At 57.2% G+C, this 14,912-nt stretch overlaps 1 protein-coding gene across 4 annotated transcripts in view; it reads right to left on the reverse strand.

Moving 5' to 3' along the window:
* The window catches only part of APLP2 (amyloid beta precursor like protein 2), a 30,752-nt gene extending 19,071 nt beyond the window's left edge, over positions 1 to 11,681 (reverse strand). For 2 of the 4 annotated variants that reach the window (XM_027772693.1, XM_027772691.1), the window contains exons 1-7: positions 9,899 to 10,079; positions 9,334 to 9,457; positions 7,046 to 7,158; positions 6,216 to 6,394; positions 5,644 to 5,852; positions 4,311 to 4,478; positions 1,667 to 1,797 (exon numbers count right to left, since the gene is read on the reverse strand). In XM_027772693.1, the coding sequence (XP_027628494.1) occupies positions 1,667 to 1,797; positions 4,311 to 4,478; positions 5,644 to 5,852; positions 6,216 to 6,394; positions 7,046 to 7,158; positions 9,334 to 9,457; positions 9,899 to 10,018 (1,044 nt within the window). In that variant the 5' untranslated portion in view covers positions 10,019 to 10,079. Of the gene's footprint in view, positions 1 to 1,666; positions 1,798 to 4,310; positions 4,479 to 5,643; positions 5,853 to 6,215; positions 6,395 to 7,045; positions 7,159 to 9,333; positions 9,458 to 9,898; positions 10,080 to 11,503 lie in introns of those variants that run through there. The other 2 variants (XM_027772692.1, XM_027772694.1) reach the window with 2 other exon arrangements.
* Positions 11,682 to 14,912: the final 3,231 nt, after the last annotated feature.

Consider the following 14,912-nt stretch of genomic DNA (forward strand, 5'->3'; position numbering starts at 1 on the left):
GGCGCTGCAACCCCGGGCCTGCTCCCTTTCCCGCAGTCGGCAGTCAAATGAGGGCGCTGCAACCCCGGGCGTGCTCGCTTTCCCGCAGTCGGCAGTCAGGCTGAAGGAGCATAATCCGGGGCCCCTGCTGCTCTGACGTGTACTAAGGAACTTCCGGGGAAAGCAGCACACGGAGGCTCAGGGCCAGCAGCTGGCCGGAGCGCACTCACAGCCTCGCTTTCCCACAGCTCCTCTTTATGGCAGCCTGTCACACGGCAGATGGCACTGGCAGTTTGGTCCTTCCTTTTCCTAAGAATTATTTTATTTATCATTATTTAATCTGACTGGAGGCAGAGAGAGAGAAAAAGGGCGAGCCCAGGACTGAAACCATGGTCAGCTACGTGGGAGTCCAGCACCTTCACCGCCCCGCCACCTGCTGGCCCCGATGCAGCTTCACTTTTAAGACAGGGATAGAAGCTCCCTTCTGCGGGCCAGCCGGTAACGCAATGCCCCATCATGCCGAGGCTACGTGGGAGGGTCTGGGTCAGGGGACCCACCTTCCCGTGCACACGGGTGCACAGAGGCAGGTGCCTGAGACCCTGGCTGCCTAAAGCTGGCTTGGATCTCGGCATGAAGGCCCTGATGGGGTGCCTGCCTGTCTCTCCCTCATGGAAGAACTGAAAAAAAAGTATAAATAAAAAACAAAAAGGAGGCTGGCCCTAAGCACAGTGCTAAGGAACTGCTGGAGAGAGGCCGGGTCCCACGTGGATTGCAGCTGACACCGGGCAGTCGGCATGGACCATACCAGGCGTGTGCGTAAGTGCCCAGGGCACACAGCAGGCTGGAGCGCTGCAGGGTGGGGATGGGGGCTGCGTCCAGACCCTCGGCAGGGTGCGCCTCCCCCTCCACCCTCATTCTCAGGTGCGTGCTCCCTGTCAGGAGGGAGATCTTTTTTGTTCAGGTGAAAGGTTTTAAAATTGGGGCCAGTAGATGGCATAGCACTTACGTCACTGGAGTCCCGCACAGCCAACTGCAGGTAGAATCTCAGCTTTAAAATCATGCCAGGCGCATGTGTTTGCGTGCCCAAGATCTCGGAGGAGAATGGAGAAGCGAGTGCGACATGGCCATCTCCCCAGGATGACTTACTTTCCCTCTCACTGTCTCTGCCTCTCTCTGGTGCATGTGCCCTATGGCAAAAATGGCTTTAAAAAATGACGACGGGGGACCAGCAGGTGGTGTGGTGGTTAAGGCGCTGAACGTTCCCACATGGCTGACCAGGGTTCGAGTCCTGAATCTGGTGGCTTGCTTTCTGACTTCCTCTCTCTCTCACTCTCACCCTCTGTTTCTCTCTGGTCGAATTAAAAAATAAATGAATGAAAAAATAAAATAAATAATTTTTTTTTAAATGACATAAACTGAGAGAGCAGAGAGAGCCCTGAGTGCACCACAGTCCCAGGAAGGGCTCCGCGGTCCTGGGAAGGGCTCCACCAGCACAGGGAGCCCTCAGTCCGTCCTGTGGGTGTAGGGGCAGGAGGCCGGACCAGTCCTCCTGGAAGCTGGCTCCACTGGCACACCCAGACCCTCCCGTCCTCACACTAGCATGCCTGTCTAGGGGCAACATCACTGGTTGCCCCGGAGCCCCAACGCCCAGCCCACACTGCCCAGCACCAAGCACCCTGAGGCTCACCCTGTCCATCCGGTTGCGGTGCCGGATTTCCAGCTGCTCCTTGGCCTTCTGGAAGCGGGCATGCTCGTTCTCGTCCGCGGAGGTCTCGAAGTACACATCCACGTCGTTGGTCGGCAGAGGGGTGGGGGGCACTGAAACGAAAGCATGAGGGCGTTCCCTCGGGGTCCGGCTTGCCTGCGCTGCACTCTCGAGGGAAGCGCTAGGACCTGCAGCGCGGGCACAGCTGTCTCACGGCCCATGCCGCTCCACGCAGGGCTGCCGTCTGCACACCTGCTCCGCTCCACTATGCGGGCAGCCCTCCTCACACCATGCTCACCACCGCGGCACGCTAATATGGCGGTCTACCGGGCACGGTCCCCTGGCTTCTCCAGCACCGAGCGGCACCTGCTCTGGCTGCAGGGGGGACGGCCTGCTTTGCGGCAGAGCCTGGTGAGCTGCCTGCAATGCCCTGCTGCATCTGACAGAGCGAGGGTGAGGCAGGACCCGCAGGGCACGTGCACACCATCATGGAGCCCGGGACTCGGGGCCCTCTTCCCTCTGGCTACCTACACTCTAGTGACGATTCCAAGCTTTCATCATCACTGGGGCCCTTGGCCCCGCCCAGGTTTGTAACATGAGGTTGCTGAACTGGACAAAGACACCCCACTGATACCAAGGCCCCTTTGGGCTTCGTGATCCATGACACTGACCGGGTGCCCGCCCCGGGGGCCCTGGCAAGCCCGCTGAAACTGAGGTCCTTCTGCCGCCAAGGCCCACGCTCTGGCTGGCCCGGGTCAGTGCGCATCTGCACGCGGGTTTCGCCTCACTGCCTGAGGGAAGGGACCCAGACGGGAAGCTTTGCCAAATCTCCCCGAGACATACCCACAGGGAGGCTCAGCAGCCCAAGCGTTCTTACCAGCCCTCGCCCGCAGCCCCCAGGTGAGGACACACGTCATCCCCTGGGTCACCCACCTGCTTGATGTGCTCTGTCCCGGCCCGGGCACGCACAGGGAGCGGTCAGCCTGCCGGGATGACCATTCAGCCACGAAGACGGCCCTGAGCTAGCCGCCACTCCAGTGTCCCTGACGGAGCGCCTCTCATCTGTCCCTCTTATTTGCCAACCCTAAAAGCTACAACTAAACGCCTGTGAAGGATCTCTGAGTCCTGCTTAAGTCTGAAAAGGACCCCAACATCCACCTTTGGATGAGCTGAATAAGGGCATATGCCTTAGCAAACCACGTTCCCCGAGACCCGTGAAGGCGGAGTGAGGGTCAGGACTTCACCCAGTGGCCTCCTCCCTTCCTGGGGAAAAAAGGGGACAGGGACCACAAGCCTGGAGGTCTGGTTCTGCTGACACAAAGGGTTCAGGCCAGAACCACAGCCTTCTGGGTGACACGACCAGCCACAGTCCCTCTGCCTCAGACCCCGCAGAGGACATGCATGTCAGCACTGAGACCTGGCACTTCTAGGCTGTCCGAGGCCCCAGCCGACCCTGCCAGGACCCAAGCACGCTACTTCTCCCGGCAAGCCTCCCCTCGAACACGGGAAACAGCACTCCACCGACCCACCGTGGCAGCGTGGCCGGCCATCAACCACCTGGGCTACATGCAGCAAGCTCTTGAAAGGCCTTGACTCGTCAGTTTCCAACCCCAAACAGTGCTCGTCCTCAGTGTGAGTAGTTTTACAAAGTAGGAAACGATAATTTTGTCTATCTAAATCCTTCCTGAATTAGAAAAGTCCACTCGCCAATTCCCAAAGGACTCACTAATTCCACCTTTTCAGCCGTATCCACCAAGAACAGCCTCCCCGTGGCGCAGTAGGGCCGGAGCCCAGGAGGCAGCCATGTGCTGTCGGGTCTGAAAACCTCCCATTGGGGAAGAAAGCGGGAGCGTGAAGGCGCTCGGGCTACAGCCAAACTCTGAGCGCAAACAGCAGCGGCGGGCGGCGACCTTGAGTCGCATGAGCTCGGGGGACTCTCCTGGCGCAGGGTCACTGCACGTGGGCGCAGGGCCTCGGGGGCAGGGGGGGTGGCCACGAGGAGGGAACATTCTCTTTCTACCTGGGTCTCCTGAACACCCTTGGACACCAAATGACACAGAGCAGAAACCCCGTTCTGAAGTTCTGCATGACCCAGCACTGCAAGACACGGGGGGCCACAGTCTCTGCCCTGGTGCAGACGGCAAGCTCCTCCATCCTGAGCTCCCACGGTACTCCTGGTGCCAGGGGTCCTGTCAGCCCCGTGTCACGGGTGTCAGCGGCAGGCAGTTCCGCGACCAGAATGAGAAGCCAAGGTCAGCATGGGGATGGCAGCTTCCTTGGTGCCCTGGCCCAGGTGGCCGAAGGCCTGGCCTTCCCACCGCATCCGGAGCCCGTGGCCTCCCAGGTCAGATGAGAAAGAACGAGCCCTCGCGGTGCTGACCGTGACCAGACTGGCACCCGCCACCACCGACAGCCACCACACACACAGGGGCATGGGCACGGAAAACCAGGCGGCGACAGCCCAGGGGGAGGAAGCCTGGGCCCGGCAAGCACAGAGAGGGGACGAGACGACCAACAGCGAGCACCTGGCCCAGGGCACACCACACAGACGCGGCCACAAGGACGCGGGGACGGAGGCTGGACAGGACAGTGCTGCTGCGCGGGGCCAATGCCCGGCGGGACTTACTCAGCGCTTTACACACAGCCACACAATACTCCTCAGACTCAAAATTGTTCCTTTTGCCGCCGCAGCCGCCATATATAAAGCGCACGCACTTCCCCTTGGAGAGGTCGAAGTACCAGCGGGGCATCACGGCCCGGCAGGGCCCCGTCATCGCCTCCTGGGAGCAGACAGCTGTGGAAACGTCAGAGCGTCAGCAGGGCACGGCACGCGCTTCGAAGGCTTCTCACGCTGCAGTCGGCCGGTGCGGGCGTGGGCTGCGGGGCGGAGGGGGGGCCCTGGCCGGCCTCGTCACACTCGGGCACACCGTCACCCTCCTTGTAACACGGACGTTTAAGAATAAGGACAAGCACTCTGGGTACTGCTGGAGTCTGGATGACGTGGGGGCTGCCAGGGAGGAGCCCCTCGGGCCTCCCCTTTCAGACCTGAAAGGTGGAGACGCTTGCCCGCTTTGTCAACTTCGTGGTCTCGAGGCCCGAAGGAGGCCAGGCAGGTGCAAGGGCTGTTCTGCATGGGGAAGTGGCTGGAGGAGCGAGCTGGTCGCAGCCCCACACCCCCAGGGTGACCGGCTGAGCAACCTCCCGCTGGGTCCTAAGGGACCATTCAGTCCCAATTGGTTTCACAGTTGGAGGGCGATGTGATGGCCCAGGGGCACCCTTCCTATTTTTCTTTTTAAAAGAGAGTTCGGCAATAGGGCACGTGCACTCACTGGAGAGACGGAGAGATAGAGAGACAGAAAGCGAGAAATCACCTGCGGGGGGGAGGGGCTGGCCACGCGGCAATCCCTTCTCCAGTCTCCTCTCAGGATTTTGGGCACACATGCACACATACCCGGCCTGAGTTTTAAGCCACCAGATCCAGGACTTGACCATGGTCAACTATGGGGGAGTCCAATGACGTAACCAATACGCCATCTGTTGGTCCCCACCCTCCCCTTTTTAAATGGGTGAGAGGAAAACTGCAGCTCTGCTCTGAGACCCGCAGGTACTGAGTTCCAGTCCCCCAGCTGCAAATCCTGGACACAGGGCAGCCACTGTGGGCACAGGCAGGAGAAGAGCCCAGGGAGCGACTGTTTTCCATGCTAGAAAGCAGGGCTCAAGCATCCTGAAGGGGGCGCTGCCTCCTCTGCTCTTCAGTCCCGCTCTCTGATGAAACCCTTGAACGCACACTCTGCTCTCCATCTCAGGTCTGGGTGCCCTCCACGCCTCCTGCCCGCTGTGACGGCGGCACGGTGCTGTGGTGTGGATCCCCTCGCCTTCTGGGACTTACCTGCCATCAACATGACACAAAGGGCTACGCGGTACCCCACGTGGGCGGCCGGCCGGGGCACGTGCGTTACCTTTCACGTCGTGCGCGATCTCCTGCTCGGACATCGTGCCATCGCTGCTGGGCTCCGTGGGGTTCTCCTCGTGGTAGTCATCTCCTTTAAAGGCTTCGTAGTAGTAGTCTCGGTCTTCCACCACCTCCTCCCCTTCTTCCTCCTCCTCCTCCTCCTCATCCACAGCTGCTTCTGTGACGTCTTCCAAATCTACTTCAGTCGGAAATTCACTGAGGCCACCACAGAAAAACGGAATGAAGTAAAACGGGCAGGTCAGCACCCGCCCCTAAGCACGAAGCACCAGGGTGATCCGCTCCCTCTTCTGAAACAGAGCAGAGACAGGAAGCAAGCCCGCCTCGCCGACCGTGCCACCACCCACGGAGTCCACGCATTGGGCTGCACAGAGGGCACCGGGTCCCCGAGGTTGCACGGCCAGGGTCACAGGGACTCCCACAATGGGCCACGGCCAGGGGATGCCAGCAGAGGCGGCTCTGGCATAACGGGGGAACGCCCGGTGGACCCGGAAGACTCCGCTAGCAGCCACGTTCACTAAGGCAGAAAGATTCCACGGCTCAGGACCAGCCAGAGTTCACCTCTTGTAAACATCATAGTCCTCGTCCTCGTCCTCCTCGTCCTCGTCCTCCTTGGACACGGCAGTCTCGATGACCGTGGTCTGCGGGCAGCACACGTACTCCGTGCCGTGGAACTGGTCCACACCGCAGGGCAGGAGCATGCCGTAGCTGTACAGCGTCATCCCCTGGGTCAGACATGCCTAGGAGAGACCGCGGAGCAGTCGGAAGAGAAAAAAAAGGAAGAGCCTCGTCAGCCTGGCCAGGCTCCCCGGCCCCTAGGCTTTATGTGAAAAAAGCCCTAATCAGGCCACCAGGCGATGTTCTGACGGACACATACGTCTTTGGTCAAAAGGTTGTCATGTCGTTCTACGAAGATTTACAGTTATTTAACTTACAGCAGAGAACGTCACCGGGGCCCCAAACACTGGAGACACGGCCTTGGACATGATCAACAATGGATCCTCTAGTGACACGAGCCTGTCAGGGGCAGGCGGGGCTGACCCCGTTCATCGCTGGGACAGCCACAACCGCAGTCTGACCCAGGAAGGCCGGCTCCCTGGAGGGTCGAGGAAGGCTTCCCTCGCCCCAGGACGGAGCGGTGCCCAGCTCTGTCTGCACCTGGGCCCAGACTGCCAGTGAGCAGCTCCTTCTACAGTCCTGGGGTGGCACGGCCTCCCTGCGTGGCAGCCTCTGGGCCCCTCAACTTCCTCCCCCGGCCTGCCCCCGACACTTTCCAGTTAGGACACAGGACTCGGTGCCCTGGGGGTGAGGGGGCGCCAAGGAGGCCACGAGACGGTTCTCGGTGTGGGGAGGCTGGGCGGACCCACCACGGCCTCTCCGCCCCCTCTCACCTCCTTGACGACCGTGTGCCAGTGCTGGTGGTTCTCGCACACCTCCATCCGCTCCTTGTGGAAAAACTGGCATTTTTCTGGAACTAGCAGAACATCACTTACAAATTCACCCACTGGAAAAGAGAGCCGTAGTCAGGAGGGATGCTGGGTGGGCCCGAGGAGGAAACGACCTAGTTGTCACAGCGAGGTGTGACAGGAGTGTCTCATCTAGGTTGGCTGCCATCTGTCTTGTGTCCCCCGAGGCCGACCGGCACAGCTCTCAGCAGAGACACGCAACCCACTGTGCTTCACAGCTGCAAGGCCGGGGACTTCCCAGTGTCCCCTACTGTGGTCCCCTTGTAGTCCCACACGACGGGGCTCTGCTCATGTGTACACCTGGCCACCCCCGTGACCGCACGCTCATGACCAATACTCCTAGACTCACTTCCCGGCTCCTGTTCACACCTGGCCCGGCGACAAAACACCCAGCAAATGGAGGTGTTCTACTGAGGTTCAGGCGGTCCTGACCCTGGCACACCTCCCACACCCAGGTGACACTCCCACCACGACAAGGGACAGATGGACACGTGTGACGTCCTAAAAGAACTGTGCCACTTTGCATTCGTGAGCGCCACTGTTGGCCACGGCGAGCATGCTGCAGCAGCCCCAGGGCGACGACAGCGTGAGGGTCTGTCCCACCAGGCCGTGCCACTTGCCACTGTGCCTACCACTGCTGTCAGCCCCGGCTAGCACCCTGACTCCCGCAGCGACACTCACGGGGCACTTGCTTTCTTAATCAGAGGAACGACTGAAAACAGCTCCCGAGATACGAGGTTATCAAAAGGGAAGCGATGACCTCCTGAGGAGCCACCCTGCGCCTGCGAGCACAGCAGCTCGGAGAAAGTCCCCCAACTGTGACCGTGTCTCCCTTGAAAATAAAAGTCCCTTGGGAACCAGCAGTTAGCGTAATGGCTATGTCGCTGGACTCCCACGTAGTCCACCGCGGTTCGCGTCCTGGACCCGGTGGCTTAAAGCTCACGCCAGGCGCATGTGCGTGCATGCCCAAGAGCCCGAGAGGAGAACGGAGGAGAAGGGATTGCGGCGTAACCATCCCCCCTAGGGGGGGATTTCTCGACTTCTGTATGTCTCTCTCTGTCTGTCTGGCAAGCGCACGCGCCCTATAGCGAAAACCTCTCCAAAAAAAAAAAAAAAAGAAAGAAAAGAAAAGTCCCCGCCAACATTAGTGTGGGCGGGGGTCCAAGGAATGGCCATCTTTAGGACATAAGAATCAGGCTGGCTTGAGAGCTGGGCATGAAACAACTGGGTAACGGGAGGACAGAAGAGGTCCCAGGTCCCCTCCGTCTGCGTGGGCACTGGAGCTCTGAGCGACACAGGCGAGCAGGAGGACAAGACTTCAGAGGTGATGACACGAGAGGAGGAAGGGCTCGAGCATTTCTGTGCGCCGTCTACAAACGCTCAAGAGTCAGCTCATCGCACAGTTTGAGAATTTGGGAGGGAGAGAATGAAACCCCTACTAGGGGCTTCTCCGAGCCAAATGTGACAGGAGAACATCCTCAAACCGCACCGCCGCCCGTTCTGAAGGAGCCTCCCGTGGCTGTGAGCTGCTCGGTCAGTGGGGGTTCACACACCGTCCCTCTTCCCTCTTACTGAGTGGCTCTCAAGCAAAGCTCACTGCCGGGCATCACAACTATTCTTACTCAGGTCTGACTGTCCTCTCATTAGGGTACTGCTCCTTGCTACATTCTACTGCTAGCTGCAATTAAAGCAAAGGTTTTAATGAAGGGAGGGAGGCGAGTAAGTTAAATTAGTGGCTCAGATCAGATTACGGACGGGCCCGCCCAGATGTCCACATTAACGCTAGCTAGCACGGATAATCCGAAATCAACCGTCTTGCCCTTTTGAGATTGTGTGACCAAATCTGGACGGCTGCATCTACACTGGTCTGAGTATCGGTGTGAATGCGTGTCCGACAGGGAGCGGGGGCAGAGGTTCTTTCCCGGGGGCTGCTCTTCGCGGCACCCCTCACTACTGCCACTGTGAAGCAGCCATTTCAGCCGCCACAGGGAGCACAGTGGCCTGTCCCACAGGGTCACTCTTAGTCCTCACACCATGGGAAGGTCCAGCCCCCAAAGACGGGAGGTGCCCACCTGGAACCAGAGCTAGAAACCCCTGAGCAGAAGCCAACCATGGTCACTAGGAAGCAGCAGATGATCACAGGAGAAAGCCCTGCATAAATTCAAGCAGCTCCCGCTTCTTAGCAGATACAGTTGTCACCGGGGGACACTCACCGAGGCACTTGAAGGGAATGACGATGTGACTCTTGCATTGCTTTCTGTCCCTCCGGCACCAGTCGTCAATGCTGACGGGCTGGTTGGCTTCCATCACGTTTGTGATCTGCAGCTCTGGGTACATCTGTCCAGAAGAAGAAAACGCACAGTGAATGGACCTGCAGGGGGACAGTCGCTAGCCAGCCGTGTATCGCCACGCTCGCCCCGCGTGAGCCAAAACGCTCATGACTTCCGCCATGAACACGAAGGTCCCGATGGGGTACACTCTGGCCCTGAGGAGTCTGTACTGCAGGACAAAAGCAGCAGGCTTTCAGCCCCAACGCATTCCCTGGGGCAGACACCGGGTTCGGCAGCTGAAGTGCCCGTGGGGCGAGTCTGCGGGGACATCGTGCAGTGCCATCTCAGACCACACCGGCCTTCAGTACTGGTCTCGGGGAAACGCCCAAAGAGCTCAGACCTCCTTTTTCTAACCCAAAAGGTAATCTGAGCCAGAACAGAGACGGTCTTAAGACTGGTCTCGAAAGTCGAGCCTGGCACGAGGGTGGGCGCCCCGCCGTGCTCGTACCTCCTGACAGTACTGCAGCACCTCTTCTTTTGTTCCAAAGCAGCTCTTGGTGCCGGTGGGGTCGGGCTCCCACTTCCCGGTCTGAATGTTCACGTGCATATTCAACTTCCCACAAAACATGGCGATCTGAGGCTCCGCGACAGCAAATCCCGTTCCAGCGTTGGCTGCCAGAGCCTACGGAAGGAAGAGGGGACCCCGGGTCACTCCCACACGGCTGGCGCAAAGGCCCGTACTCGCAGATTCGTAAAAGAACTGATCTATGACATCTTTTTTATGGGCCAGCTGTGGTGGATCCCACGGGCTGACTACGTGGTTCAAAACCATGTCAAGTGTGAGTCTGTGCATCCAAAATCCCGAGAGGAGAAGGGATTGCAACATGGCCACCGCCAAACACACCCCTCCCCCAGAGCCTTAACACCTTCTCTCTCCAGAGTGCATGTGCCCTATAACAAAATTAAAAGACAGATCTGCTCATTACTACACATACCTTCATAAATAAATCGTTTTTCCCAGGGGCAGACCAAAATTTTTAAAATGATTTTTGGATATGATGATCAAAGTTCAAGGTCAACGGGAAAGCAAACCTCTACTCCCCCGACAGAGAGACAGAAAGCAAGAAATCACCCCGAGGGGATGGTCACGCCACGATCCCTTCTCCTCTATTCTTTCAGGATCTTGGGTACGCACGCACATGCACCCGGTGTGAGCTTCAGGCTGCTGGGTCTGGACTCAAACCACGGTCAGCCATGTGGGAGTCCAGCACCTTAGCCCCTAGACCACCGCTGTGCCCCCCAATCTGGGCCACGTCTCACTTGAGAGTGTGTAACTCAACTACGGCGTGCCCCTACACAAACAAACCTACTCCCTGTCCCCTCACTACCAACCACGAGGGTAGAAAAGGGCTGCATTTCACAACTACCTGATTCGTTCACAGAACAAGATTTTTTAAGTATTTATTTATTTCATTTTATTTGTTACTACTTTTAAATTTGACCAGAGACAGAAAGGGAAGTGAGACAGTAAGCCACCAGGTCCAAGACTTGAACTGGGGTCGATCATGTGGGAGTCCAATCTCTTAACCATCACACCACCTGCCGCCCCCAATAGAACAAGATTTTATTGAGCAACTACTTTCTGCAAAGCACTCTGAGACATGTTTTGGATGCAAGGATGAGCAAAAGATCATGGGCCGCTCTTTGGGGCTCGTAGTCTAATGCAGGAGTCAAAACTCACCCCCAAGTGCGATCCACTCTGGGAGGGGATCTGGCCCTAGGCGTGGGTAGGGAGGTGACCAAGGAAGCTTCCTGAGGGTGAGGACGTCTGAGCAGAGCCTCGAGCCTCCCACGTGGAGAGACACAGGTCGGGAGGTTAGAGCAGCCACCGGGTTCGGCAGCTGAAGTGCCCGTGGGGCGAGTCTGCGGGGACATCGTGCAGTGCCATCTCAGACCACACCGGCCTTCAGTACTGGTCTCGGGGAAACGCCCAAAGAGCTCAGACCTCCTTTTTCTAACCCAAAAGGTAATCTGAGCCAGAACAGAGACGGTCTTAAGACTGGTCTCGAAAGTCGAGCCTGGCACGAGGGTGGGCGCCCCGCCGTGCTCGTACCTCCTGACAGTACTGCAGCACCTCTTCTTTTGTTCCAAAGCAGCTCTTGGTGCCGGTGGGGTCGGGCTCCCACTTCCCGGTCTGAATGTTCACGTGCATATTCAACTTCCCACAAAACATGGCGATCTGAGGCTCCGCGACAGCAAATCCCGTTCCAGCGTTGGCTGCCAGAGCCTACGGAAGGAAGAGGGGACACCGGGTCACTCCCACACGGCTGGCGCAAAGGCCCGTACTCGCAGATTCGTAAAAGAACTGATCTATGACATCTTTTTTATGGGCCAGCTGTGGTGGATCCCACGGGCTGACTACGTGGTTCAAAACCATGTCAAGTGTGAGTCTGTGCATCCAAAATCCCGAGAGGAGAAGGGATTGCAACATGGCCACCGCCAAACACACCCCTCCCCCAGAGCCTTAACACCTTCTCTCTCCAGAGTGCATGTGCCCTATAACAAAATTAAAAGACAGATCTGCTCATTACTACACATACCTTCATAAATAAATCGTTTTTCCCAGGGGCAGACCAAAATTTTTAAAATGATTTTTGGATATGATGATCAAAGTTCAAGGTCAACGGGAAAGCAAACCTCTACTCCCCCGACAGAGAGACAGAAAGCAAGAAATCACCCCGAGGGGATGGTCACGCCACGATCCCTTCTCCTCTATTCTTTCAGGATCTTGGGTACGCACGCACATGCACCCGGTGTGAGCTTCAGGCTGCTGGGTCTGGACTCAAACCACGGTCAGCCATGTGGGAGTCCAGCACCTTAGCCCCTAGACCACCGCTGTGCCCCCCAATCTGGGCCACGTCTCACTTGAGAGTGTGTAACTCAACTACGGCGTGCCCCTACACAAACAAACCTACTCCCTGTCCCCTCACTACCAACCACGAGGGTAGAAAAGGGCTGCATTTCACAACTACCTGATTCGTTCACAGAACAAGATTTTTTAAGTATTTATTTATTTCATTTTATTTGTTACTACTTTTAAATTTGACCAGAGACAGAAAGGGAAGTGAGACAGTAAGCCACCAGGTCCAAGACTTGAACTGGGGTCGATCATGTGGGAGTCCAATCTCTTAACCATCACACCACCTGCCGCCCCCAATAGAACAAGATTTTATTGAGCAACTACTTTCTGCAAAGCACTCTGAGACATGTTTTGGATGCAAGGATGAGCAAAAGATCATGGGCCGCTCTTTGGGGCTCGTAGTCTAATGCAGGAGTCAAAACTCACCCCCAAGTGCGATCCACTCTGGGAGGGGATCTGGCCCTAGGCGTGGGTAGGGAGGTGACCAAGGAAGCTTCCTGAGGGTGAGGACGTCTGAGCAGAGCCTCGAGCCTCCCACGTGGAGAGACACAGGTCGGGAGGTTAGAGAGGGAGCGAGGCATGCTGGGAGCAGCCGGTCTGCAGGAGAAGGGCTGCAGGCCTGACTGCTGCAGGTGCCGAGGTTTGGGGACAGTCACTGCTTCCAAGAGCAGCTCTGTGCCTTTCTGGCTGCAGGGGAGTGTACGCAGAAGGGCAGGAAGCTGGAGTCACGTAGCCTGAGAGGGCCGATGGCAGTTTGGGCTGAGAGGCCACAGGGAGCCAGACGGGCCAGACTGGGGACAGGTCAGGGGGCAGGACGAGAAGGGTGTGGAGCGTGTCGTGTACCACGAGGCATGTGGTGGCATCGTTCACGGAAACGGAACCTTAAAGGATTTAGTTTAGCTTAAATCTTCACTTCACGTTAGTTAACAACAATGAACTATTCCCTAAACCTATGAAGACTTTTTTTTTTGGCCAGTCTCCTCTTTGGTGTGTGTGTATGTGTGTGTGTGTGTAACAGATGTTAACCACCAGCGGCTCAGAAGTGACAGATGAGCAGTAACTTGGGCAGTGTGACAGCAAGGCTCCTGCAAGGGGCCACGCACTGGGCCAGCATGGGCCTCTCTGCACCCAGCGTACCCCTGCAAACACTCACACCCACAGTGGGGCTTGTCGTCACCCCTAACACAAAAGTCCTCTCAAAGTAAAAATTACAAACAGCTTCTGAAAATGTTCAGACTGGTCCGTATAGTCTACTATGTTCTTCAAAAAGAGCGTAAACCCAAGTGGTTATCCTAGTAACAAAGAGGGTATCTTTGACTTTCAGAACGGATGGAAAACGTGCTATTTTAGGCTACTTTCATTTATTTGTGAAGAGCTACCGAGACATGAATAATCCTTCCAGGAACTGAAATTTGATTGTGAGGTACATCGTGGCCTCCTTCCAGGACAGACTTGCCATCCCACACTCTCTGCTCTGGAGCTGTTAACACTAGCCCACCCCACTGTGCGGGAGGGGGCACAGACACTTGTCGGAAGCTGGGATTAAAATGCCACCCCGAACTACCAGGGCTGAAAAATGCTTCGGTTAATTCCGACAAACAATCAGCACCTTTACTTTTATTTTTTAAGAAAGATGTTTGCTATAGGGTGTGTGTGGCTCACGCAAGAGACAGAAAGAGAGAAATCACCCTCCAGGGGGATGGCCACACCGCAATCCCTTCTCCATTCTCCTCTTCGGATGTTGGGCTCATACGCACATGCGCCCTGGTGTGAGTTCTAAGCTGCCGGGTCCAAGATTTGAACCGCAGTTGACTGCGTGGGAGCCCAGTGACGTAATCATTATTCCATTCCAGTCTCACAGTTAGCACCTTAGCCAACGACCTGATCGTAGCCTGCAGTGCGAGTACCACGTACTGAGGTCGAAGGCCCAGGTGTGCACCTGAAGCCACCGACTGACACGAATCCCTGCCTCCTCCAACGCAGAAGGGAAAATGCGGCGGCCCCCGCAGGGAGGCCCACTCCCTTCTCAGGTCACCCCTGCTGGTGCTGAATTCAAACAGACAGGTGCAAGGTGCACAGGAGACCGCGCCAGAGCAAGGAGCTTGTTCTTCACACCAAGTTCCACACATGGGCTAAAGGCCTTCTCCTGGCCAGGCTGCTTCTGCAACCCCATCTGAGGGTTACGGCTAGACGCGTGGCATATGCCTCGGAGGAAACCGAACAGAGATAAAGGCCGGGAGGCGGCAGGGAGGCTTGGTGTGCCAAAATGGGCTTCCTAACTCAGAGGTAAAAAAGAAAATCCAGCAAAGGCACGACAAATCGGTGAATGAGAAAGCCGAGTTGGATGTGTTTCCTGAAGCCGCTGGAGATGAACCGCCACTGTCGGACTTGAGCGATCTCAAGCCTGGTCCCAGCATGCTCTGCGGCCTGGTACATCCGAACCAGGCTGGCGCCGAGTACACCAGCAGGGATCAGGTGCTGCACCTCGTCACTCAGAAGTATAGGAGGGGGGACCAGTTACCCCTTAGTCCCCAAAATACATACAGGTTAGAAGCGTGTCCACTCCACACACTAGCTCACTCATGTCACAGTCACGGAGTGG

Source organism: Tupaia chinensis, unplaced genomic scaffold, assembly GCF_000334495.1.
Source record: "Tupaia chinensis unplaced genomic scaffold, TupChi_1.0 Scaffold000292_1, whole genome shotgun sequence".
Taxonomy (NCBI): domain Eukaryota; kingdom Metazoa; phylum Chordata; class Mammalia; order Scandentia; family Tupaiidae; genus Tupaia; species Tupaia belangeri.